Source organism: Phyllostomus discolor, chromosome 6, assembly GCF_004126475.2.
Source record: "Phyllostomus discolor isolate MPI-MPIP mPhyDis1 chromosome 6, mPhyDis1.pri.v3, whole genome shotgun sequence".
Lineage (NCBI taxonomy): Eukaryota > Metazoa > Chordata > Mammalia > Chiroptera > Phyllostomidae > Phyllostomus > Phyllostomus discolor.
In genome coordinates this window covers 165,550,113-165,575,745 of record NC_040908.2, presented here as the reverse complement: position 1 = coordinate 165,575,745, position 25,633 = coordinate 165,550,113, and the positions used below count along the sequence as shown (strand labels likewise).

Below are 25,633 nucleotides of genomic sequence, written 5' to 3'. Positions count from 1 at the left end.
GGGAGGGACCCCTGCTGTAAATGCTTCCTTCCCCTTGCCTTTGCATGGGTTTTTGTGAGGCGTAGGGCCCCCAGATCATCCAGCCCCATGGTGTTCCAACCCTCACATCCCTCTCGTCAAACAAAACCCAACACAGAGAACTCAGAGGACAGGACCACCAGCACACTTACCCACCCTCCCCCGGCTCCTCCACCTGGCCTGCTCACAGCCAGCTCAGGCTCCCAGGGAGCGGTGGGCCAGGACCCCTCACTGATGCGGACCCCTACACCCCGCAGGACCTGGCCCAGGGACCCCCAAAGGCAAGATGCAGGCCCAGGATGGCCGGCTCCGGGCCCCGTGCCAGCCTTTGGTGGGCAGAGTCGAAGCAGGCTGCCGTTTGGGGCTCCACCTGGGGCTCCCAGCAGCCGAGGGCAGCCCCACCCCCCACACCTGGGCTCCATCAGCCTTTGGCCTACACAGCCTGCCCTCATTTGTGGTTTCCTCTTCACCACCCCCATCCCCACTCCCGCCCCACCCCCACCTCAGCCCACTCTTATCTCTGGTAAGAAAAGCCCTGATCCCAGAAGGGGCGGGAGCCGCTTACATAAGCTGCAGGTGTCTGGGTCACAGGGCGCCCCCCCCCCCGCTCCCCCCCCCCCAAGAGGACCTGAAGGAAGCTCTGCGCTCTGGGGTGGGGGGGGGAGGGGGCTGCCTGGGGGGTCAGGGTTGCGCTAACTGGGGGTTTTGGTTTCAGCCAAAGCCTCACAGGCAGGAGCGCAGGGAAGGCAGGGGTCAGGCCTCCAGGACTGTGGGGAGGGGGTGTAGGCCCTGCCGGGTCACACTGCTAGGGTCCCAGGTAGCCCTGCAGGGCAAGGCAGCAGTTTGGGCCAGAAACACACTCCAGAGACAAGATGGGGGGGGACTTTTTCCTTTATTATTTGGGGTTTCTCCACATGGAAACATGAGTCCCCCCACCCCACACCCAGGTGCCTGTGGCACCCCATGAGCTGTGCACCAGCCCCCGAAGTCCCCTTTAACATCACCGATATAAAAAAGGAGGGAGGGAGAGAGGGAGGGGCGGAGGGGAGGCCTGACCATCCCTGGGCTGGGCGGCTCCTGGGCAGCAGACAGGGCTGGGGGCCAGGCCGTGGGGCAGAGGGGACATTGGCTTCTGCACAGGAAGGAACAGGCATTCCCAGCCCCGGGAAGGCGGCCCAGCCCTGGCTGAGAAGGGGCTCCGCACGCTACGGTACAGACTGTGCAGAGCTAGTGGTTACGGCTTAAAGTCTGCAGGTGAGGCCAGGTGAGTGGTCTCGTCAGGGTGCTGGGAGGCCAGGATGCTGGGGGGCCGGGCTGTCGGCTCCCCAGGACCCTGCCCCGAGGCAGAAACAAGCGGAAGCTGCCCTTCTGGTTTGGCGACGAGAGGGGCTGGGGAAGCCCACCTGGGCCCACGGTCTTCAGTGCAGGGCGGGCCACACAGCTCTGCCCAGCGCGGATGAGCCGCGGCGCGGGGAGCTGAAGGGACAGGAAGGAGGCCACCTCCGCTCCCAGGAAGGCACTTGCAGCTGGCGTGGCCCGATGCGGGGCGGTGAGAAGGCTTGGCATGGCAGATGACCGAGGGGGAGGAGCGCGGCGGGGGCAACTGCTGTCTCATGCGAACATCGTCAGCTGCAACCACTGCCGGGTGCAGGGGAGGGCGGAGGGCGGGGTCAGCCGGGGCCGACCCCAGGGCCTGCGCCCCCGCCCCATGGCTCAGGGGCCGCCCTCTCTCCTGCCCCTCTGAAGGCAGGTCAGAGAGGGGTCCTCTCCATGGGGGTGGGGGCATACTTTCTTACCTCCTCTCCCCCCCAGCCGGGAGACCAAGCTGCTGGCTCCTGCAGAGGTCCCCCAGGGGCCTGGCCCTCCCTCCCTGCTCTCTTCCCAGGACCCAGACACCCCGGGCTCCAGCCCCAGGAGGGGAGAACACCCCACCACCCAAGTACCTTCCCCGGCCTGGCCAAGGGAGCTTCCCACCTTAAACAAGTCAAAGGTCACAACTCCATCCAGGTCTGTGTCCAAAGTTTTGAAAAACCCTGTGCATTGCAGAAAAGATTACGTGAGGCTGAGGATTCTGGGAGGCGTTCTCACAAGCCTCCCCTCCTACTTCATCCCCCACTTCCCCACAGAACCCCAAACTCTCTCACCAGTCATAGCCATTAGAGGCTCTTCCTGCTGCCTGAGAGGACCCCCACCCCACAGGTCTCCTGGCACTCGGGGGCCCAACCCCCCGAGACCTCCGCCTCCCTGGTACGGGCCACGGAGGGTCTACGTCGGGAGCGGGAGCCGAATGGGGACACTCACGGAACATGGTCTCCAGCCGCACCAGGCAGCACACGAAGTTGTCGAAGTCCACGGCCAGGTCAGGCTCCGAGTAGCGGGTGATAATGAGCTCGTACAGCTTCTTGTTGAGCTTGAAGCCTGGCCCAGGACAGCAGGTGAGAACCAGGGGGGCCTGGCCGGGCCCAGCCCAGCCCAGCCCAGCCCAAGGGGACAGGGAGGGAGTGTGGGGCTGCAAGGGTGAGCCCTGGGTCTCTCTCATTGAAGGCTGTGGCACACCCCACCCCCCACCCCCGCCTGTGCGGCCTCAGGCCAGGCCACTTTTTGTGCACAAGGGAGACAATAAAAGCCCCTGTCCTCAGCAGCTGCAGTGATTACAAAAGTAGCTGCTGCTGAAACACTTAGCTCAGAAACCGTGGGAAAAAGGGAGAAGATGGCTGTTCCCACAGCCCCGCCTTCATCATCACTGTTGTCATCGTCACCCAGGGACAAGGGCCAGTCATCAGGGAAGCAGCCCGGGGCCTGGGGCTCCACAGGTACCTGCTGCCCTCAGGCCTCACCTGCAGACTCGATGGCCATCCGCATCTCGTAGGCACTCATGCTGCCCGACTTGTCCAAGTCGAACTTCCGGAAGATGGACTGGGGTGGGGAGCAGAGGGTGAGGGCCAGGCCGAGCCAGCCAGCCTTCCAGCCCGCCCCAGGGTGGAGGATTGCTCAGAGTGGAGGGGACAGGCCCCAAAGGTGGGTCAGTTGCTGGGGTGTGTGGGCTCCAGGGAAGCCACCCCGAGGTGCAGGGCCTGGTCCACGCAGCCTGCAGCCCGGCCTGGCCCCGCTGTGATGAAGGCTGCAGAGGGGGCCATGGCGCTGCTGGCGGGTCCACCTACCAGGTAATTCCGGATGCGGTTCCACAGGATATTGAACTCCACGAGGCCCAGCTTCCCGTTACCATCCCGCTGGGCAGCCGTTAAGAAAAGAATTCCACAGCTTCAACCAGGCGTGGGGCATGAGCAGGCAACTTGGGAGAAGGGGAGCCTGGCCGCGGAGAGCACCAGACGAGGGGAGAAGTGGCAAAACCCAGGTACAGTCAGCCCGTGGCTGAGTCAGCCCATGGCTGGGTCTGCCCCGTCCTCAGAGTCTGGGTGGGCTGGGGACACGTGCAGAGAGCGCACCGGCCTGAGGGGTGCCAGCCCTGCTCCGCCTCTCGCTGGACACAAGCCCCGTGACTCAGTCCCCCTCCTGATCAAGGGGCGATGCCCAGGAAGGCACTGGACCATCCCCACTCCACAGCCCCCTCCTCTGCACTGTTCCTAGGACAGGTCACCCAGCGCCTCTCCCACACCTGCTCCCCCTACCCCGAGCCCCACGGCAGGATACATCCATGAGGTTCACCATGCTGCGGCAGGACTCCATGCTGAAGCCCTTGGTCCGCAGGTCTTTGTCTGTAAGAAGAGAGTTCCAGAGACTCCTCAGAAAATGAGAACCAGATCTGCCTTTTGAGCCAGCGATCCCACTTCTGGGACTATAACCAAAGGAACCCAAAACACTAATTCAACAGAACGCAAGCACCCCTATGCTCATTGCAGCGTCACTGACAATCGCCAAGAGGTGGAAGCAGCCCAAGTGTCCATCAACAGATGAGTGGACAAAACAACTATGGGACATTTACACAGTGGGATTCTTGTCAGCTGTAAAGAAAGAATAAAATTTTGCCCTTTGCAACAGCATGGATGGACCTAGAGAACATTATGCTAAACGAAACAAGCCAGGCAGTGAAAGACAAATACCACACGATTTCACTCATATGTGGAATCTAATGAACAAACTGAACTAACAAGGGAAACAGAGACAGACTCATAGATGGAGAGCAGACGACCGCTAGTGGGCGGGGGAGGGGGGATGGGGGGAGGGGCTCAGTGAAAAAGAAAAAGGACTCATGGCCATGGACAACAGTGTGCTGACTGCTGGGGGCAGGGGGTGTAAGGGGACTACATGGTAATGAAAAAGTAATAACAAAGATTATATTTTAAAGAAAAAAAAAAAGAAAACAGAGTTCCAGCACCCCAGCCCAGGGAGCTTCCTGGGCCTGCCCAAGGCGGGGCGGCTGGCAGGACAGGACCAGGGAGCCAACGTCCCCGCGTCCCCTGGCCTATAAACTCTGACAGTGCAAGTGTGCGGTAGTGCTTTTTATATGATCAGAAATAACAGTTTAAAGTCTTTCAGCTATCAAGCCAGTGTCCCTACAGCCAGACCAGCACCACGATCAGACCAGCGTCAAATGAAACAGGTGCGAAGTGGCAGTGGCAGACACTTGCGTGGCGAAGGTGGCCTCAGCTGGGGTGGGTCAGCTGCAGGCTCCAGGGTGAGAAGAGGGGTGGGGTTCCGGGTAGGGAGGAGCATGGATGGAGGCTGGAGGTCAGAGGGCAGGGGTGGGAGCAAAGGGAAGGTTGAGGGGCGGCTGCCTGCAGTTGTGCACATCGGGGAGTAGCCCTGGGCCCATCTCTGGGGGGAGGAGGGGGTCCGGTATGTTGGTTGTAAGGTGCTGTCAGCGGCTGAGCTTCTAATCGCACCAGTGCACCGCACTCAAGCGCAGAGAACGGGATCCGGCAGGATGGCGGAGGGGTTTGGGAGGAAAGCCGGATGAGCCGGCCTCGGGAAGGCAGTGCAAGGTTTCCCCGCCCATGCAGACCACGGGGCGGGGGGCGGCAGGATGCAGCGTGGAGAGCAGCTCCTTGGGGACACTCACGTTTTTTGATGATCCTGTTGAGGATGGTCTGCAGCTCCTTGACGCTGATCTCCAAGTCCTGCGGGAGAAGGGAGGATGGCACCCGCCCTGGGGAGAAGCCGCCCCTCCGTGCCCGGGAGGCCCCGCTGCACCGCGCCCCCACCTACCTCCCCTGCCAGCTGTCTGAAGAGGGCCTTGAAGCTCTCGTCGATCTCCTCTTCCGAGAGCACTTGCTGGACGGAGGGAGGGGGAGGGGCAGGTCAGGGACGCCCCAGCCCGGCCGCTAGGTGGGCAGCAGCTAGCGGCAGGGCTGGGACTACTCATTAGCTACGTGGCACTTCGCCTCTCTGAGCCTCACTCTTCTCATCTGTAGAGCGGGAATCTAGCCCCCGCTGCACCCCTGCCCGGGATTCTTGTGGCCTAAACGAGGAGGCAGCAGTTGACCCAGTGACCGGTGAGCTTTGGCTCCCTGCTGGGCTACCCTGGGCAAATTCCTTAACCTCTCTGAACCTGAGTTCCCCACTGAGAGGGGAGACGCTGACAGGATGCTGACAGTGTCGTGGAGGAAACAGGGAGACCTGGGGAAAGGCCTCAGCGCAGACGCGGCAGAGAGCGAGAGCACGGGGACACCAGGCGCTCTGCAGACGGCGAGGTGCTGGGCCAACGAGGGCTCGGTATTACCGCTGTGGCTCCTGCCAGAAGGGGCCCTGCCCTGCCACCTGGGGCCCTGGGCACAGGGCCCCAGGCTCCCCTCACACAGCCAGGGGGAGGGAGAGGGGAAAGGCCTGGTGGGGCCAGGGCACGCACCTCGTCAGGAAGGTTGGCCTGGACCTGGTCGTCCAGCTCCCTGTAGAGGGTGGGGAGAAAGGGGGGCCGGTCAGCAGGGAGTAGGGAGGCCTTGGGGAGCGGGACGCAGGGGGGGGGGGGCGGGGCACAACTCACTCGGTCCCGGCGCTCTTCTCCGAGAAGAAGCGCAGCACAAAGTCGCCCTCCTTGTTGGGCTCGAAGGTGGAGGGCACCACCACGTACTCCCCGGGAGGCAGGCGGAAGCGGGTGCTGACCTCCCGCAGGTTGATGAATTGCTCTGATCGGGCCCGAGACGCGTTGGCCAGGAAGAAGTCACGCTTCAGGTGCACAGCTGGCTGGCCCACCAGCTGGTGGATGGGAAGGAGGGAGCGGGGGCTGCAGCTGCCTGCTCGGCCCACCCTTAGGCGCTGCCCCCAGACCCAGAGGCCAGGCTCCAAGACCTGGGTCTTGGCTGGGTACCCCACAGGCTGTGTGGCCCTGACAAAGTCATTTTGTCTGTTTCCTTATCTGCAGAATGGGGGTGGGAACCCTGCCTACTACACAAGGGTGGTGGTGAATGTAGATACTACAACCATGTAATAACAATTCTCCTTATTACCACTCGGGGCTTCCTCCCTGTCAGACACCACAGGGCAGTTTGCACGTGGCACCTCACTGAGCGCCCATGACAGCCCTGTGAAGGTGCCCTTGAGCCCATTTCACAGACACTGACACCGAGGCTTAGAGCTTAAGGGTGCAGAATGATCGGCCATCCACCGCCCTGTTCCTAACCAGTGCCCTGGAAGGCCTCAGCCAACACTTCGGTTACGGAGTGTGAGCAGTAAGACAGGAAGAGCCTGGGGTGTGCACAGTGGGCAGGGCTCTGGAGGCCAGGGTTCGAATCCAGCTCCATCACTTGCTACTGCTCTGGCACCCAGCAGAGCACTCTGTTCTGCCCCCTGAACGGCAGGCATCTTGTGAGCAGTGAAACGAGGTGACCTCCTAGTTCCCTCTGTGTGGGGCCTGCCCCCATCCTGCCTCCCTCTGAGCACCGTCAGTCAGGCATGCGTGTGCAGGGACGAGGAAATCCAGGTGAGTCACATGCCACACCTACCTCCGGGGGGACCTGCAAGGGAGACAGGAAAGTTAGAGGTTAGAGAAGTCGCCAGCCCAGGGCCAGAGGGTGCAGTCCATCCTGGGGAGGGGCCCTGAGTTCTTAAGATGGGAATGACGAGACCAGAAGGCAGGGCCCCGGGCCTGGGGCCAGCGGTGACCCAGGCCTGTCTTCACACCACAGAGGGACACTTGGAACCCGGGGGTGAGGGGGCAGGCAAGATCCTCTGTGTCCGTGAAATGTCCCGGGGCCTCAGCTCTGAGCCGGAGCCCCCGGGACAGCCCCCAGGGTGGCCAACGGCAATGTCCCTCAGCCCGGGGGCATCAGAGGTCCATTTGCCGCCAGGGGCTCTGGGTCCAGGCCGAGGCTGCGGTCACCCTTTACCCCCACCAGGGAGGTCTGGGGTTTCTGTCTGGGGCACAGTGCAGGTGTATCATACACCTCCACACCAGCCTCTGCTTACACACTTCCCAGACAGGGAGCTCACAACTCCTCCCGGGCAACCCACTCGCCCACTTCCTTCTTAAGGTGAGCCAAGATCTGGCCCCAGAAGCTGCCTTCCAGGTGTCAGCCAGGTCAGCTCCGCTTCCCACCAGCGGCCTCCTGGCCTGTGAGAACGGGAAAGAATCCCAGAGGCTTCCCCTCTCCTGGCCAAACACCTTCCTCCCCTTCCCCCTGCCTCACAAGATAAACTTTAGGCCCCTGCCCGTCTCAAGTCCGGCGGAGAGGGCCTCAGCATGTGCCTCCCTGGGCTCAGCCTCCTGCCTCGGGGGCCTGATTCACCCCAGGGGCTCAGGATGGGCCTGTGACAGCAGCGGTGTCCTCGGGCGCCCCCTGTCGGATCTCTCGCCTGCAGTGGGCGGGAGCCGGGCTTTTGCAGCCGGGCTCTGGGCCCATCAGGAGCGCTCACCTCGTACACTGCAAAGCCGATGGTCTCCATGTCGCGGCCGAAGCGGCGCTCGCGGCGGCGGTGTTTCTGCATGAGCGCCAGCACGAAGCTGCAGCCTGACTCTCGACCCCCGTAGTCGTCGTCCGGGTCATCCGTCTCCTCCAGCCGGATCTTGAACTGGGGGTTCACCCAGAAGGTGGCTGCAAAGGAGAAGAGGTTGCGATCAGAGCCTCAAGCCTCCTCCTCCTCCTCCAGGTGTCCGCCCATTCATCCAGTCATTCATTTACCAAATATTACCGAGTGCCCACAGGGTGCCCCGTGCAGGGGGACACACGCACAGTGCTGCCCCCTCGAGAGTTCACGTTCCGATAGGGGAGGCCAAGTACGAGCGGGTTAATTCACAGAACAGTTACAGAGAGTAAGCCGGAGTGAGTCAGGAAAGGCATCTTGGAGGTGGCATTGAGCCGAGAAGCGAGGCGGAGCCCTGGGAAAACACTGGGAGGCGGGGCTCAGGCAGAGGGAGGAGTAAACCAGCGCCCCCCCACCCCGCCCCCACAGGAGAGGACGGCCAGGACACTGTCTTAAGGAGGTTCTGGGCTCCAGGCAGGCGCCCGAGGTTTTGCAGGAGCCAGGAGCAGGGCGGCGGTGAGGAGTGTGGGTTGAATCAAAGAGCAAGAGGGCCTTCCACAGACTTGCATGGGAGGGCATGACTGGATTAGGGACTGGGATTTAATTTTTCTTTAACCCTTACCCGAAGACATTTTTTCATTGCTTTTAGAGAGAGAGGGAGAGAGGAAGGCAGAGAGAAAAACACTGATGAAAGGGAGAGAAGTGGATCAGTTGCCTCCCATATGCGCCTCACCCGGGGATTGAACCCACTGCCCAGGTATGTGCTCGGATGGGGAGTCAGACTCGCAATCTTTCAGCTATGGGACAACATTCCAACCAACTGAGCCACACCAGCCAGAGCAGGATTTCATTTTTTAAAAAATTTATTTTAATCTTGCTAAAGGTTTTGATGAATTTACTATACCTAAAATGGATTAGGATTTTAAAAGATGGCTAGAGCTACTCCGTGGTCAGTGAGAGCCCTGGCTGGTGTGGCTCAGCAGATTGAGCACCAGCCTGAAAACCAAAAGGTCACTGGTTCAATTCCCAGTCAGGGCACATGCCTGGGTTTCGGGCCAGGTCCCCAGTGGGAGGCATTGAGGCAACTGATCAATGTCTCTCTCACACACTGATGTTCCTCTCCCTTCCTTTCTCCCTCCCTCCCACTCTCTCTAAAAATAAATAAGTAAAATATTTTTAAAAAGAGAAGAAGAGGGTGAGAGAAAGCAGGTCTCATAAGAGGCCACAGAGCTGCAAAGGGTGATGGGACTTGCATTTCTGACAGTTTGGTGATTCCCTAAACCTCCCTAAACAACTCCCCTGCAGAAAACCAAGTGCTGGATGGAATATGCAAAATCTCTTTTTAAAGGCACTAAGAAGGCACAGCGTCCCCCCTGCCCCCCCACAAAGTCGACATTAATAAAAAAGGTATGTAGTAACAAGTGTTCGCCAGGACACGGAGCAATCAGAACCTCGCACACAGCTGATGGGAACATGAAGAGGTGCAGCCACTTGAGAAAATAGCCTGGCCGACCCTCAAATGGTCAGACTTAGACCTACCACATGACCCTGCAATTCCGCTCCTAGGTGTGCGCCCCAGAGAAATGAAAATGTACGTCCACACAGAAACCTGTATGTGAATTTCATAGCAGCGCTATCTATACAAGCCAAATGGGAGAAACAACCCAATTTCCCATGAGCTGATGGATGGACAAACAAGATGTGGTGTAACTGAACAAAGGAATAGTATTCGACAGGAAACATGAATGGAGTGCTGATCGACACCGTGACATGATGAACCAACCGTACAGGCATGCTAAGTAAAAGAAGCCACGGCCTCAAAGAACCACCTGCTGTGTGATTGCATGTACGTTAAAGTGTATTGTCCAGAACAGGCAAATCCATAGATTTGTTTGGTACCAAAGCCAAGTAGAGATATCACAAGAAAATTACAGACCAGTATCACATATGAATAGCAATATAAAAATCCTTAACACAATACCATCAAACCAAATCCAACAGTATATTAAAGGGATTATAGAGTCCTGGCCAGGTAGCCAAGTGGGTTAGAACATGGTTCCAACACACCAAGGTTGCAGGTTCAATCCCCGGTCAGGGCACGTGCAAGAATCAACCAGTAGAACAACAAATTGATATTTATGTTTCTCCTTCTTTCTTTCTCTCTCCCCCTTCTTTCTTCTCTCTCTCTCTAAACATCAATAAATAAAATTTTTAAAAATAAAATAAAATAAAAATGTATTCCAAAAAGGATTATATAACATGAACTAGGCTTTAGTCCTAAGAATGAAAGGACAGATCAGCATATGAAGACCAACCAGTGTAATGCAGCACATGAACGGAACAAGGGAAAAAACACACGATCATCTTAATTGACAGAGAAAAGGCATTTGACAAAATCCAACAAACATTTGTGATAAACTATGAATAGACACTGAAGAAAGATAAACAAATGGCCAATAAAGAAATACATGAAAAGGTACTCCACATCATTAGTCATTAGGAAAAGCAAATCAAAACTTCAATGAGATACCGCTTTCTACCCTCTAAGAGGGCTACAATAAGAAAGATGGACGATAACAAGTGTTGGCAGGGATCTAGGGAAACTGGAACCCTCAGATATCCCTAGCGGGAATGTAAACTGGTGCCGCCACCTTAGAAACAGTGGCAGTTCCTCCAAGTTAACCGTCGGAATACTCTACAACCTAGTCGTGTCCACCTCCTACTTACAGACCAGAAGAACACAGGCTCACACAAACACGTGCACGTGAATGTCCACAGCAGCACTGTCCATGATAGCCAAGCACTGGAAATAACCCAAATGTTCGTAGACTGATGGATGAATGGGCAAAATGAGGTCTACCCATATCATGGAATAGTATCCAGCCATAAAAATGAAAGGAACTATTGATATATGCTACAATGTAGACGAACTTTGAAAATACTGTGTTAAGGAAAATAAACCAGGCACAAAAGGTTACATATTGTATAATTCCATTTATATGAAATCTCCAGAAAAGGCAACACTATAGAGACAAAAAAGCAGATTAGCGGCTGCCAGGAGCTGGGGGAGAGAGGACTCGGAGTGATCACGAATGGATACAGGGTTTCCTTTGGGGGTGGTGAAAATGGTTTGGAATTAGATAATGGTGATGACTTCACAGCACTGAGAATATACTAAAACCCACTGAAATGTACACATTAAAAGACTGAATTTTGCCCTGGCCAGTGTGGCTCAGTGGGTTGGGCATCATCCTAGAAAGTGAAAGGTCGCCGGTTCAATTCCCAGTCAGGGCACGTGCACGGGTTGCAGGTTCGGTCCCTGAATGGGGTACATACAAGAGGCAGCTGATTGGGGCTTCTCTCTCACATTGTTGTTTCTCTTCCTCTCTTTCTCCCTCCCTTCCCCGCTCTCTAAAAACAAGTAAATAAAATCGTTTAAAAAAAGAAAAAGCCTGAATTTTATGGTATGTGAATTGTCACAATTCTTTTAAAAATTATGTATCAAAATTGTGTAACTCGAAGATACATTGGTCAGGACACATGTGAGAGGCAATGACTCGATGTTTTCCTCTTTTTCTCTCCCTCTAAAAATAAATAAAAAATATATTTTAAAGATTTATTTATTTTTAGAGAGAGAAGGGAAGGGAGAGAAAGAGGAGAGAAACATCAATGTGTGGTCCCTAACTAGGGACCTGGCCCGCAACCCAGGCATGTGCTCTGACTTGGAATCGAACCAGCGACCCTTTAGTTCTCAGGCCGCAACTCAATCCACTGAGCTACACAAGCCAGGGCTTAAAATATTTTTTAAAAAATAAAATAAAGAGACATTTGAAGGGAGATTTATTGCCTTATGAGCTTATATAGTGAGCTTATATATGTATTTAAAAAAAACCAAATTAATGAAATAAGCCTCTAATTTACGAAGTCATAAAATAAAATTTAAAAATAAGTCCAAAGAAAGCAAAGGAACAGAAAAGCAAAAATGAAAGAAAAAAATACTATACACAGGATCAACTGTCAGAAGATATGTCTTGGTAATGTCTAATACCGACAAATGTCTCACAAGACTAACAAAGACAGGGAGGCAGAGCGGCCCTGACTGGCGCGGCTCGGCTGGGTGGGCATCGCCCCTTCGAGGTGAAAGGTCACCAGTTCCATTGCCTGGTCAGGGCACGTGCCTGGACTGCAGCGTCTGTACCCAGATGGGGAGCATGCAAAGGCAACTCATCAATGTTTCCCTCACACATCGATGTTTTTCTCCTTCTCTTTCTCCTTCCCTTCCCCTCTCTCTAAGGATAAATAAAATCTTTAAAAAACAACAAAAAAAAGAGCCCTGGCTGGTGTGGCTCAGTGGATTGAATACCCGCCAGCCTATGAACTGAAGGGTTGTTGGTTCGATTCCCAGTCAGGGCACATGCCTGGGTTATGGGCCAGGTCCCCACTTGGAGGCATGTAATGGGCAATGGATTGATGTTTCTTACCCTTCCTTCCCTTCTCTCTATAAATAAATAAGTAAATAATTTTTTTTTAAGGAGGCAGTGCAAATAAGCAACACTGTGAACACAGAAAGGACAGCAACACACGAGTCATCAGAATATATTAAGGATTACTTTACATTAATCATTTTGAAAACAGATACGAAGGATAAACTAAAAAATACAACTCATCAAAATAGGCTCAAGAGGAAATAGAAAACCTGAATAACCCTATCACCATCAAAGACGATATCAAAAGTTAATCTTCACACAAAAAAAAGAGCAGCCGGACAGCTCTACAGACCGGTTCCACTGAACTTTCCAGCAACAAATCCTCCCTACCTCATGTAAACTCTTTTAGAAAACAGGAAAAAAAAAAAAAAAAACAGAGAACACTTCCCAGTTCACTTTAGAAGCCAACTATAAATATAGCACCGATACCAACACTACACAAGTTCAGTAATAAGAACAGGAAATTAACCCCGGCTGGTGTGGCTCAGTGGCTTGAGTGCCGACCTGTGAACAAAAGACTGGCTGGTTCAATTCCCAGTCAGGGCACATGCCTGGGTTGCGGGCCAGGTTTCCAGCAGGGGACACTCAAGAGGCAAGCACACATGGATGTTTCTCTCCCTCTCTTTCTCCCTCCCTTCCTCTCTCTAAAAAAAGTAAATGATATCTTTTTAAAAAATGTAACTTTAAAAAAAAGGAAAGGAAAATTACACAGCCATAAAAAGAAGGAAATCTTAGCCTTTGCGACAGCATGGAGGGACCTGGAAAGCACTATGCTAAGTGAAATAAGCCAGTCAGAGAAAGATAAGTACCACGTGATCTCACTCAGCAGTGCGGTGAGGACCAGAGGGAAAGAGGCGTGGGGGGGGGGCGGTTGGAGAGAGACAAGGGGGGCAAACGGTGAGGGAAGGAGACTGACTTGGGGTGGTGAACACACAGTTCAATATACAGATGATGTGTTGCAGTATCATGCACCTGAAAGCTATGTAATTTTATTAAACACCGTCACCCCAATAAAATCATTAAAAAAATAAAGAAACGAAAATGACAGGCAAATCTCACTCATGAATGCAGACGTAAAGCCATTGTATAAAAATGTTATGCAAGGAACTTGTTTTTATCTCAGGATATAAGGCTAATTTAATATTATAAAAGTGGCAAATGTGATTTACCAATTGGACAGATAAAAGAAAAAAGTATATTATAATAATAAATACAACTACAAGTACTTAGTAAGGTTAAATTGCATTAATCTGGTAAAAGGTATCTACAAAAGAACCGAGAGTAGGAAAGTTTTTAGTGATAAAACCTACAGTAAAGATTTAGTTAGTGAAAATTTTTTCCTTTAAGAGAGGATATGGCCATTTCTTTTTCTTAAAGATTTTATTTATTTTACTTTTTAAATAGATTTATGTATTTACTTTTAGAGAGAGGGGAAGGGAGGGAGAAAGAGAGGAAGAAGAAACAGCAATGTGCGGGAGATACAGTGATCGGTTGCCTCCCAGACACCCCCACCCGAGGACCTGGCCTGCAACCCAGGTATGAACCCTGACTGGGAATCGAACCCGAGACCTTTCAGTTTGCAGGCCAGTGCTCAATCCAGCAAGCACACCAGCCAGGGTAGGACACAGCCATTTGTATTCAACACTCTACAGTCCTGGCCAGCATGTGAAACAAGAACGCATCAGAAAAGTTACAAGAATGGGAAAAAAAGAAATAAATTTGTCATTATTTGCAGATGCTACATTGTCAATTAGAAAACCAAAGAGAATCTACAGATAAATCCTTAAAATGAATCAGTTTAACAAGTTTGCTGGATACAAAGTAAACTTACCAGGTCAAATACTTGCTACTGCATCAGAAACTCTTCCTTGAGAGATGTTATTTTAAAAGAGATACTATTGCTCTGACTAGTGTGGCTCAGTGGGTTGAGCACCATCCCTCAAACCAACAGGTCACGGGTTCTATTCTCCGGGCAGGGCTCATGCCTGGGTTGCGGTCCAGGACTCCGGCTGGGAGCGTGCAGAAGGTAACCAGTAGCTGCTTCTCTCGCATATCCAAGTTTCTCTCCCTCCCTCCCCCTCTCTCTAAATATAAATAAATAAAATCTTTTCTAAAAAAGAGAAAGAGATACTATTTAGCCCTGACCAGTGTGGCTCAGTTGGTTGGGTGTCATCCTGAAAAGCAAAAGGTCGCTGGTCGGTTCTTGGTTAAGGCACAGGCCTGGGTTGTGGGCTTGGCCCCAGCTGGGGCACTTATGAGAGGCAACCAACCAATGTTTCTCTCTCGCATCAATGTTTTCCCCCCTCTTTCTCCCTCCTGTCACCTCTCTCTAAAAACAAATAAATAAAATTTTAAAAAGAGATATACTATTTCTTTTTATTTCATTTTATTTATTTTTAGAGAGGGGAAGGGAAGGAGAAAGAGAGAGAAACATCAATGTGTGGTTGCTTCTCACATGGCCCCCACTGGGGACCTGGCCTGCAACCCAGGCATGTGCCCTGACTGGGAATCGAACCAGCGACCCTTTGGCTTGCAACTTGCGCTCAGGCCATTGAGCTATACCAGCCAGGGCAAGAGATACTATTTACAATAACAACAAGATGGAAGAGTCTGTAGGAGTAAATCTCAAAAGACGTATGAGCTCTCGCTGATAAAAATTACAAAGTTTTGTTGCAAGACATTAGAGAGCGCCAAAATAAATGGAGACCTGCAGAAGTCTTCCCGGATCCGTGGGAGACGCGCTACAGGACCCCTGTGAACGCCCGAACCTGCAGATGGTGCCAAACCCTGCGTAGTCTACGTGCTTGCCTATAGATACATACCTGCAGTGAGGTTTAATTTACAGATGAGGTACAGTAAGAGATTACCAGCAACTACCTCTAACAAAATACAACAGTTATAATGTTACACTGTAAGAAAAGTTACGTGAAGGTTTTAAAACAAACAAACCAAGCCCTGGCTGGCGTAGCTCAGTGGATTGAGCGCGGGCTGAGAACCAAAGTGTCCCAGGTTCGATTCCCAGCCAGGGTACATTCCTGGGTCGCAGGCCATAACCCCCAGCAACCGCACATTAATGTTTCTCTCTCTCTCTCTCTCTCCCCCTCCCTTCCCTCTCTAAAAATAAATAAATAAAATCTTTAAAAAAAACCCAAAAAACAAAAAAACAAACAAACCAAAATGTGACGTGCAGGCGCTCTCGCTCTCAAAATAACTCACGCTGCACTCACCCTTCTTTTCACGATGACATGGACGCCACGGTGCCCGAGTGATGTGTGACACAGTGAGGTAGGGACGTAGGCATTGTGACGGAGCAGCAGACCACCGAAAGGGCCGCTGGGTGCCGAGCACAGTGACACCGCGGCAGGGGCTCTGACACTCCAGACCACTACCCAGTGGCCGCCGCTGCGCAGGTAGCGGACACAGCACGGGCGGACCAAGCAGAGGGGTGCTTCCCGCCCTGGGCAGCCTGCCACACGCGACTCAGGCTGGTGCGCAAGTTCCAGCTCACGAATTGTTTCTTTCTGGAATTTCCCAGCGCATACTTTCAGACCTCGGTTGACTGAGGGTAACCGAAACCACCAAAAGCAAAGATGCAGATTCGGAGGGACGACTGCACCACATTCTCGGGTAAGAAAACTCAAAATGCTAAAGACGGCAGTCCTGCCCACACCGACCTACAGGGTCAATGCCATGCCAAGTTCAAGTCTCAGAATGACTTTGGGTAGGACTTGGGGAGTTGATTCTAAAATTCACACTGAAAAGCCAAATGTGGGAATACCTAAGGGACTCCCAAAGAAGAAACCCGCCCGATAGCAGGACTGCTTCTACACCCACGGCAGCTAAGTCCTCGTGCTCCGGGCTGAGGGACAGGCTGAGGGACCGCATGGGAGCCCCGAAGAGACCCACACACAGGTGGGAGCGCTGGCACTACAGGGCGGCAAGGAGAGGACAGACGTCTCAATAAACGGTACACGGAACAATGGTTCCCTATTTGGGGGAAAACTGAGATTGGATCCCTAGGAGGAGGAAGAAGGACATGCGGAGAGCGGCTGGGGACGCAGGGTATGAGAGCGGCCACGGTGGGTGGGCCAGGCAGAGCCACAGCTGTGGGCGGCCCTGGAAAGGGCAGCTGCAGCAGCACGGTGAGGAGGACGGCGGCTGGACCAGAGAGGGGTAAAGACGGGGCTAGACGTAAGGAGAACAGGAGTGGGGCAATTCCTGAGAGATTCCGCTTTGAAGGGGAGCAGAGAAATGGGTGGGGAAGTGAGGTCAAGACAGGCTTGCTTTGCTTTAAGACAGACAATTCCAGCCCTAGCTGGTGTGGCTCAGCAGATTGAGCACCGGGCTGCAAACCAAAGCATCGCAGGTTTGATTCCCAGTCAGGGCACATGCCTACGTTGCAGGCCATGGCTCCCAGCAACCACACATTGTTGTTTCTCTCTCTCCCTCCTTCTCCCTCCCTTCCCTCTCTAAAAATAAATAAATAAGATATTAAAAAAAAAAAAGACAGACAATTCCAGCCCTGGCTGGTGTGGCTCAGTGGATTGAGCACCGGGCTGCGAACCAAAGGGTTGACGGTTCGATTCCCAGTCAGAGCACATGCCTGGGTTGCGGGCCAGGTCCCCAGTAGGGGGCATGTGAGAGGCAACCACACACTGATGTTTCTCTCCTTCTCTTTCTCCCTCCATTTCCCCCTCTCTAAAAATAAATAAATAAAATATTAAAAAAAAAAAAGAAGACGATTCCACATAATGACAGGAGAAAAGTGATAATGGAGAAAGGAAAGGCTCCCAGAGGTGGGGGAGAACGTGGTCTCCAATGGGGTCTCCAGCAGAGGTCGGGGGCAGAGGTCAGAGTATCCCAGAGCAGGGACAGCTCTGCCACTGGCACAGCAGAGAACGCCGTAAAGGTGGCACAGTTCCAGAAAGGGTGGGAATGTGAGGGGTGCCCCACGTGACGAGGTCTGTTGTCAATGACATGCCCGGCCAGGTGTGCACCTGATGAGTAACAGTGGAGGGAGGTTTATGGAGACAGCGGGACGGCGCTGACTGGCAGTGGAATGGCTCCGGGCCATGAAGAGTGCTCATTTGAGGTTTGTGGGTATGAACGGACAGGGAAAATACGCCCGGTTGGGTGATTGCTCTCCAGCCACATTCAGTGGTTCCGGAGCAGGGGGAGAGGACGGTGGCTGGGCCGACTGAGAGGAGCAGAGGGAGCCGGGAGCCGGACCGAGTCTGCAGGGGCGAGGGTAACCAGACGCCAGGAGAGGAGAGCACGGGTGGGGGAGGGAGGACAGTGCAGAGGGAGGGAGGACAGTGGAGGAGCAGTGAGCTGAACAGACTGCAAGGTCACAAGGTCACGGAGCCTGAGGGCTGCCAGGAGGGGGCTGAAAGGGGGGGCGGGGCTCCCGGGGGCTCGCAGGGTGGTGGCTGAGCTACAGTGAACGAGGTTGCTGCGGGGGAGGATAAGGAACTGAGAGGCCAGGCCGCGGACACGACGTCCACATGGATCTAGAAGCCGGGGGAAAGGTGACAGTGGGGTCAGGGAGGAAGATCGTGGACCAGGAGGAAGGACCGGGATTGAGGAGTGACAGGAAGTGGCTCGATGGCAACAAAGTCTCCTCCCGGGCTAGCGCCCTGGGCTCAGGCCCCGGACCGCAGGGCAAGCGTGGCTCTTTAGAACTCACAAGGACATTCAACATTTGGCTGCTCAAAGCAGATCCGAGAGGTCGGCACAGCCAGCCCCATCTCCAGCCTGAGGAGCTGAGGCTCAGCGAGAAGAGGCGGCCGCAGCGCCCAGGCCCCACCCCGTGCGCCCTGCGCGCCCGTGAGGCCGCGTCACCTGGGTAGTTCCGGCAGCCCCCCGCAGTGCTGCCCCGCCGCCAGGTGCCCTCGTAGAGGGTGGTGTTCCACTTGCGGTACCGCCGGCTCTTCAGGGCGTCGGGCGTCAGGTTGCAGATCTCCAGGCGGGTGAACTCGCGCATGAAGTCTCGGAATGACATCCTGGGGGTCAAGGTGCAGAGGTGAGCCATGGTCCCCAGCCAGGGCGCACAGGTATGGGGTGCGGGCCGGGTCTATGGGGTTTGAGAAGTGGGGTGCGAGGGCTCTGGAGGGGCCAGACGGAGGAGGGGGCTGCTCACCAGAACTCCCCGTCCTCCATCTTGATCCGGAGCTGCTCCCGTTCGTAAGGGTCCACATTGTTCCACTCGGAGGAGCTGTGGGGGGAAGGCCCTGCCTGTCAAGGGCTGGTGGGCACTGACCTGGCTGGCCTCTGTCCCTGGGGTCTGCCCTCCCCTAGCCCAGGTGACGATCAAGCCACGAGATCCCAGGCCCAGGGGTTGCCTTGTCAGGGCCGGATCAGATGCCCTGAGGATGCTCATGAGCAGAGCACAGGGCCCACATGCCTAGACCTAGTAGCAGGAAGACGGCCCCTCTGCTCAGTCCTGAGCCCACCCCAGGCTGGCAGGGCCCTGAGCAGAAATGCCAGAGGCACTGACCAGCCTTCCCGGGCCTCCCCGGCCAGTGCCCATGGCCCCTCACCCGTCGCTCCAGGCTCCCGTCCACTCCACCTCGCCCCAGGGGTTCCGCATCCGGATCAGGCTCACCATCTGGCCCATGTAGTTCACCTGCTCCCCGGAGCTCCCATCAGCACCAGTTTCTGGTGTGCACTTTAACAGCCCTCCCCATCCCCCGCCCCGCCCCCGCCCCCACCAGAAACATAGTGGAGGAGCCGCTCCGTACACAAGCTACAGTGATTCAAGGCAATAGGTCGAGATAAACACCTCCAAACGAGAGTCCCCAGGAGACAGATGAGGTGCTGCCACAGCGCAGCCAGCCCCGCCCACAGCCCTGGTCACAGGCCAGACAGACAAGGGCAGGCAAAGATGCGGGCACCAGACTGCAGGGAAGGCCCCGTGGTACCTGCTTAGCCCCAGTCACGGAGTAGGCGTGGCCCTTCACCAGCTTCTTGAAGGTGACGGCCTCCATGTCCAGAACGCTGCTGATCTGCAGAGGGACATGTGCTGTGGTCAGGGGCGAGGTTCCAGGGCCCAGTCAGCATCCCCAACCCCAGGCAAGAGATGAGCCCTGAGCACTTGGGTCTCAGACAGTCCCCCTTGTACATAGGACAGCTCCTGGGAGTGGCAGGCAGGGGCTCCGACCCCATCTAACCCGACACCTCCCTATGTAGATGCTGCCCCCGGAAGCGGGCTGCTGGAATTCCCCCACAATGCCACCAGGGGTGGGGGCCTGGGCACCCCGACACTGCATTTGGCCAGAGCTAGCCAGACCCCGTGCAAACCCAGGGGTTAGAGTTGCGGAAGCAGCTGGCGGCGGGGGCGGAGCCTGTTATCAAGGATGAGCCCTGGGGACCCAAGAGCGGCGAGGGGAGCGAGTGCTCCCCCGAGTGCAGGAGTGAGGCTGCGCGGGGGGAGCTGGGACTCGGGACCAGCGGAGGTCTGGGCTGTTGGACTGGACAGCGATGGGCATCACGTTAGGGCAGGAACGAGGAGCGGAAGGCCAGGGAAACGAGCCAAGGTCTGAGGTGTGGGGACAGCAATGACGCCAGGCTCAGAGGAGGAGGAGGAGGAGGATGGGACTGCAAGGGTGGCTGAGGCTGAGTGCGGATGCAGGTGTGGGGTGAAGCCGGGGGAGGATGAGGCTGAGCCGGGTCGGCAGAGGGCACCGCTGGACCATGAGGCTCGCGTCACAGGTGGGGGGTGGGTGGGGCGCACTCACATCGATGGAGCAGCCCAGCAGGGAGCCCCGCTCCAGCGCCTTGAGGATGATTTGGTAGAGGTCGCTGGGCGCCTTGCGCAGCTCGTACCACTCGGTGACGCCCCCTGTGAAGTCCTCAAAGCCCTCGGAGGTGCTGCCCCCCGACAGGGCTTCATAGCTGCCGTTCACCCTGCGGATGTGCCCCAGGTCAGTGCTCTGGCGCCTCGCAGGACGGCGCACCCTGGGGCGGCCGGCGGCCGTCCCCTGGGCCCTGCCCGACTCACTTGGCATAGGCCTTCTCCAGCAGGGCGCTCCAGAACTCGTTGCCTTGGGCAGAGTGCACAAACACCAGCTTCCCGTCCTTGGTGGGCAGCAGGTCGTCCACAACCACGTCCACCCACTCGCCAAACTGCCACAGCTGTGTGGGGGTGGGGGTGGGGAGGGGAGGGAGCGCAGTGAGAACCTGCTTCGGGACCCCCTGCCCCAGGCCTGCCATCAAGCCTCCATCTGCCACTTACTAGGTCGCATCTCCTAGAGGAAGTCACCCCCTCCGAGCCTCAGCTTCCCTGTCCACGAAAGGGAATAGCAGTACCTTTCTCGCGGGGAAAACCAACCCGACCGTGAGGGCAAAACTGCCCGAACAGGGCAGCACTGCTGATATTTTTTTTTTTTTTTTTGAAACAGACCAAGGTGTCTCCGCAGGGATGGAGAGGTTGGCAAGCTCCCGGGCTCTCCCTCTGCGAACTAGCCCCCTTTAGGACACGCCCTCGCCTCTCCCCTCCGAGTTCCGGGCCTGGGTGTGTGGGTAAGGGTGGGGGAGGGATACATATATAAAATGGTGTGAACATAAAATGTGACATGCAGATCCTTCCGCCACAAGATGGGCGGGGTCGGTTTCTGCAATCACAGGGTTTGCTTCCGAGAGGCCGGACGGCCAGAGGGCCAGGTTCCCTGGGGGAGGAGTCACGTTGCCTGAGGCCAGAAGCGACCCAGTGCTACGGGGAAGAAAGGGTGAGGAACAAGGGGGAAAGGGGAGCTGGTGCACCCATGTGGCAGGGGTTGTGTGTGTGTGTGTGTGTGTGTGTGTGTGTGTGTGGCAGGGGGGCGGTGGGAATATAGAACCAGCCAAAAGAGGCCGGCAGGGGTGAGGAAAGGGGGCAAGGAAAGGGGCGGTGAGGCCGAGCCCCTGCAGCAGCCTGGGCAGGTGTGGCACTTGGCCAACACGGACCACATGGGGACCCTGGGGATCCTGTGGGTCCTGTGCCCTGTCTCCTGGGACCCAACGTGGGTGAAGATGGAGTATGCTAAGGGGGCTCCCTGACCAGAGGGAATAGGGAGGACACCCAGGAGTCCCCAGGGCACGGCTGGCCCCAGTGGGGCCAGAGGGTCTCATCCAGGGTTGCCGGGGGTGTGTCTTGCCCCACACCAGCTCATTAAGAATTCATTAGTATGACTTGAAAAACGGGCTCGTTATGCAAAAACGATGGCAGGAAAAGCTGGCTTAAATAGACTTAATCCCAAGTCTTTCTTTTCTGCAGCGCTCTGTCAGAGCCCTGAGGTTGCCCAGGTCCGGCAGGGGTGGGGGGCAGGAGACTGGCCCCACAGGGGAGATGGGCCACCGGTGTGCACCCAGAAGAACCGCCCCCCCCTTTTTTTAGAAGAGGAAACCGAGACCTTGGGGGAGGTAAAAGGATTTGTCTCACAGGAGATAACAGAGATCTTTCTATTCTTCCAAGCGCTGTCTTCCCGACGTGCACAACCACCCAGGAAAATTGCAAAATAGCTGCCCAACCGTTTCACACGTGACAGACCCTAGATGGCATTGAGAGGTCGCGTACTTTCCGGAGGGAGGACTAGCCCCCGCAGGCGGTGGCTCTGAGCCACCCCAACCTCAGACAGCAGCGGGCCCTCAGTCCTCACCTCCTCCAGGACCCGCTACCGCTGTCCCCCCCCCACACCCCCGCCCCCTGCGCCTCACCTGGAAATGGAAGATGCCAGCGTAGCCGTCCTGGAAGCTCTGGCCGTGCGGAACCACTCGGTGCAGGAGGGTGTCGTTGAGGGTGAGAGAGGCGATGGCAGCCAGGAGCCAACAGTCCCCTGGGATGGGAAACCCACATCAGACCCGCTCTGCTCATGTGCTCCCCGAGGGGCACACGCTTGCCCGTGCTGGGGAGAGCCTGGGCTTCCCTGGGAAGCAAGCATACCCCTCAGCTTACAGCAGAGCCCCAGGAATCTGGGAAAACCGGCCCCAGCGCCGATAGCCAGTCTGCCTGAGCTTGCAGAAGGGAGGGGCTGGGGCAGAGCCAGAAGAAACGGGCTCGGGGAACTCCTAGGGAGAGAAACACCCAGAACCCCTCGGGCCTACCCAGCGCTCCCTGGCAGATGTCTGTGCGGGTGGCTCCATCCACGATGAACTGGGGGTTTGAGAGCAGCTCCTGCAAGAGACCCCGAGTCCTGTCTCTGGGCCAGCCCCTCCTGGAAACGGGGGGGGGCCCAGCCACCCCAGACCCCGCTCCCTACTGGGAACTCGGAGTCCCCACTAGGGGACTCGGGATGGGGGTAAACTGAGTCCCACCCAAGCTAGCCCCTCTTACCGTGGGACGCTTCCACTTGATGCCGTAGGTTTTGGAGGAGTTGGGGCCCAGGTCCTTGTAGCCCAGGCTCTGGGGCACTGGGGGGAAGGAGTCATCGCGGAACAGGGCCCCCCTCTGCAGGCAGTGAGACCGCAGCTGCTCATAGTCCTGGCCCAGGTACTTGATGGCGTTTTCATGGCGGCCCAGGCCCAGCTCCTTGGCCCGCAGCTTCTGCACTTGGGCAGACACCCCGGTGCAGTACACCGGGGTGATGAACTCCTCGGCCATCCTGAGCGACAGACAGGCCTGCTCAGAAGCCAGGCCTCCCCAGGTCTGGAACTGGGGCTCCTGCCTGCTATCACCCACCCTCGCTCCCCAAACCTGGCATTTCCCCACATCACTGTTCCCCCCCCACAGCATTCCGGATTCTGCCACCTCCCGGTGCTCCCAGGAAAGGAGCTCCCCAGGCCCTGGGTGTGTGCGGGCCACCACCCCGCTACTCCCACGCACTGCTACCACCTCTCCCTTCCCAGACGCCCATTGTCCTCGGCCTGCAGTCCTGTGGTCTGCCGGCCGGCCAGGTGGGGCAGGTCGGGGCCAGAGGTAACAGGGAACCAGGAAGGTGGGAAATCCCGGGAAAGGCTTCTCAGACCCTGTTGGCCTGCCTGCAAACCCCTCCCCAAACCAGGCAAACTCCTGCCCACTGCCCCTTTCCCTGGCATGAGGGCTGAGAACGCCGGGCAGTCAGGGGCGGGTCCCCAGGCCCCTGAGACGCGCTGGGTGATCCGGCGCTGGCCCTCGGTCCCTTCCCCTCCGGCCTTGCCCCCGCCCAGCCTCGGGAGGCAGCGGTGCCCGCAGGCTGGGGCGGGCGTCTGGGCAGCCCCTCAGACCCGAGCAGGGGCCGGGATCGAGAATCCCGGCCCTGCCACTCAGCTCCTTACCTGGAGGAGGAGTGCTGGAGGGGGAGGGTCGCTGCGGTCTCGGCGGCTGGCTTCCCGGTGGCAGCTCAGGGCAGGGCCCAACCAGGAAGAGCGCTCCTCCCCGCCCTCCTCCCGTGCCCCTCCGCCCTCCCTCTTTCTTCTCCTCCTCCTGAGGCTCCGACCCTGCTTCCTCTCCGCTCTCCTTTATCTCTCGGGCACCTTCTTCAACTATCTCTCTCACTCACGGTGTCTTCCCGCCCCTTCCTCCCCCGGCCCGCCGCCAGCCCCGCGCGAGGGCAAATTAGTAAAAGGCAGAGTAGTCCCCGGGGAGGGGCCAGCGCCAATCCGGGAGGGGAGGGCTGGGCCTGGACGGAAGGGCACCGCGGGTGGGGGGGGAGGGGGCAGGGCAGGGCAGCGGGTATTTTTAACCAGGGGCAGCAGCTCGTGTTGCAGGGCCCGGCGGCCCCACCCGGCACGGCAGCCCCCGAGCGCATTCCCGGGCGTCGGGCCGCAGCCCCGGGCCCCCGGCTCCTCCCCGGCCCCGGCCCCGCCCCCGCCCCCGCGCGGCCGCAGCTGTCCTAACCCCCCCCCCGCCCTCGGGAGTCCGCAGTCGCCCGGCCGAGATTACCTCCGGCTGTGCCGCAGCTGCTCCCCGCAGGGGCTGAGCTGGCGGCGAGCGGATCCCTGCGGGACGCTCGGCAAACGGCAGCCCCAGCCCGCCGGGTCAGCGCTGCAGCTGAGCTCCGGGACCCAGCCGGCTCGCCGCCCTCGCCCACCCCTCGCCCTAGGGAGCAGGCTCCGGGCGCCTCTACCGCGCCCTGGCGAGTCCCTGCGTTGGGCGGGGCGCAGGGAGCCGGCACCCCCAGGCTGCGGCTCGCTGAATGACCTTGGGTGAGTCCCTGCCCCTGTCGGCTTGGCTTCGCAGCGAACGGGACGGATTTGAGCAATGGTAGGGGCCCATCTTTCTCATGCACACTGTGGGGTTTGTGGACCCGGCGGGAAGCTGCGAGAGGCGGGCGTCCCCGCCCTCTTCCCCTAGACCTCAGCCTACCCTCGGGGGAGCGCCCATCTACATGGGCCGCCTTGCCCAGTAGGGGGCGGCAGAGGCCACGGTCAGGACGACAGGCCCACCCAGGACCCGGAGATCCTGCCTCCCGAACTCCCGAACTGCAAGAAGTTGAAGAAACGCGAAGTTGGAAAGCTGGGGACCGCGGGGATCCCTCTGCTGAGGTCTCTTCCTTGCCCTTGAGGGCCCCAGCCCAGCGGCTGCTGCAGCTCTTAGGAGGTGCACACGCAAGCATTTTATGGGGGAACAGTGCAGAGCTGTCCCAGGATCTTAGGACGCAGGACCCCGAGAAGGTGAAGAGCCACCCCTCTAATCTGCCCCCACGGTCACTCCCACTGGACGAAGGAGGAAAACTGGAGCCCGATAGGGCGTGGCTTGCTGAGCTGTCTCGCCTGGTGAGTCAGGGCTGGAACAGCTCTGGGGTCTCTGGCTCGTCACCGCTCAGCATTTGTGTCCAATCAAGACCTCTTGGCGGGTCTTCGCACAGCAGACTCAGGACTGAGGCAGAGCAGCTCCTGCTGGCGAAGGGGGCTCTGCCGGGCCAGTCTGGGGATTAAGAAAGCTGAGTCCTGATGGACAAGCGGGAGTTCACCAGGTAGTGAATGCGGTGCAGGAGAGGGTGTTCCTCGCAGGAAACAGCGGGAGATGCAGAGGCCAGGAGAATCCAGGCCACTGAGGGAAACTCCAAGTATCCTTGTGATTAGGTCGCAGGGAACAGGGACCTGGGAGAGCAAAGGCCACCCCTCCCACCAAGCCAAAGCACTCCGGTTCTCCCTAGGGTCCCACAGTCCCCGGAATTACTTTCACAAAAGTCGCTCCTCCTGACTGCGGTCCATTGTTCACCCAAGGCACTGGTCACCTCTTACAGGTGTCCAAGGCATTGTGTTGGCCGGGGCATGAGAGGAATACAGCTAGGAGGCAGACATCGACTCACTAT

The 25,633-nt window shown here is 57.0% G+C and overlaps 2 protein-coding genes across 3 annotated transcripts; one reads left to right on the top strand and one right to left on the bottom strand.

The window, feature by feature from the left end:
• Positions 1–896: 896 nt before the first annotated feature.
• Positions 897–24,389, bottom strand: CAPN1 (calpain 1). Of its 2 annotated transcripts, none has more exons than XM_028515714.2 (22): positions 24,259–24,389; positions 22,732–22,999; positions 22,503–22,572; positions 22,116–22,234; positions 20,422–20,555; positions 20,159–20,327; positions 19,343–19,426; positions 18,962–19,047; positions 18,562–18,636; positions 18,264–18,424; positions 7,828–8,006; positions 6,918–6,929; positions 5,960–6,171; positions 5,825–5,864; positions 5,185–5,250; positions 5,039–5,096; positions 3,670–3,734; positions 3,180–3,248; positions 2,856–2,934; positions 2,320–2,436; positions 1,993–2,051; positions 897–1,656 (listed from the first exon to the last, which is right to left on the bottom strand). In XM_028515714.2, the coding sequence occupies exons 2-22, from the start codon at positions 22,996–22,998 to the stop codon at positions 1,630–1,632; spliced, it is 2,148 nt and encodes a 715-aa protein (XP_028371515.1). In that variant the 5' UTR covers position 22,999; positions 24,259–24,389; the 3' UTR covers positions 897–1,629. The 2 variants fall into 2 exon arrangements, with proteins under 2 accessions (XP_028371515.1, XP_028371514.1); XM_028515713.2 differs by lacking the exon at positions 24,259–24,389 and adding an exon at positions 23,652–24,068.
• LOC118501454 (formin-like protein 5) lies at positions 23,431–25,594 on the top strand. Its single transcript, XM_036030023.1, has 3 exons — positions 23,431–23,558; positions 24,036–24,521; positions 24,722–25,594. Exons 1-3 carry the CDS (start codon positions 23,431–23,433, stop codon positions 25,251–25,253), a joined length of 1,146 nt encoding a protein of 381 aa, XP_035885916.1. The 3' UTR covers positions 25,254–25,594.
• The last annotated feature ends 39 nt before the right edge of the window (positions 25,595–25,633 follow it).

Coding starts and splice junctions, on each gene's coding strand:
- CAPN1 (XM_028515714.2), bottom strand. CDS start 22,998: ATGGCCGAGGAGTTCATCACCCCGGTGTACTGCACCGGGGTGTCTGCC. Junction 3,249..3,669: donor GCATGGTGAACCTCATGGAT/GTATCCTGCCGT, acceptor ACGGCTGCCCAG/CGGGATGGTAACGGGAAGCT. Junction 2,052..2,319: donor GCGGCTGGAGACCATGTTCC/GTGAGTGTCCCC, acceptor TGCAATGCACAG/GGTTTTTCAAAACTTTGGAC.
- LOC118501454 (XM_036030023.1), top strand. CDS start 23,431: ATGAGGGCTGAGAACGCCGGGCAGTCAGGGGCGGGTCCCCAGGCCCCT. Junction 23,559..24,035: donor CCCAGCCTCGGGAGGCAGCG/GTGCCCGCAGGC, acceptor GGGAGGGGGCAG/GGCAGGGCAGCGGGTATTTT. Junction 24,522..24,721: donor GGCTCGCTGAATGACCTTGG/GTGAGTCCCTGC, acceptor CGCCTTGCCCAG/TAGGGGGCGGCAGAGGCCAC.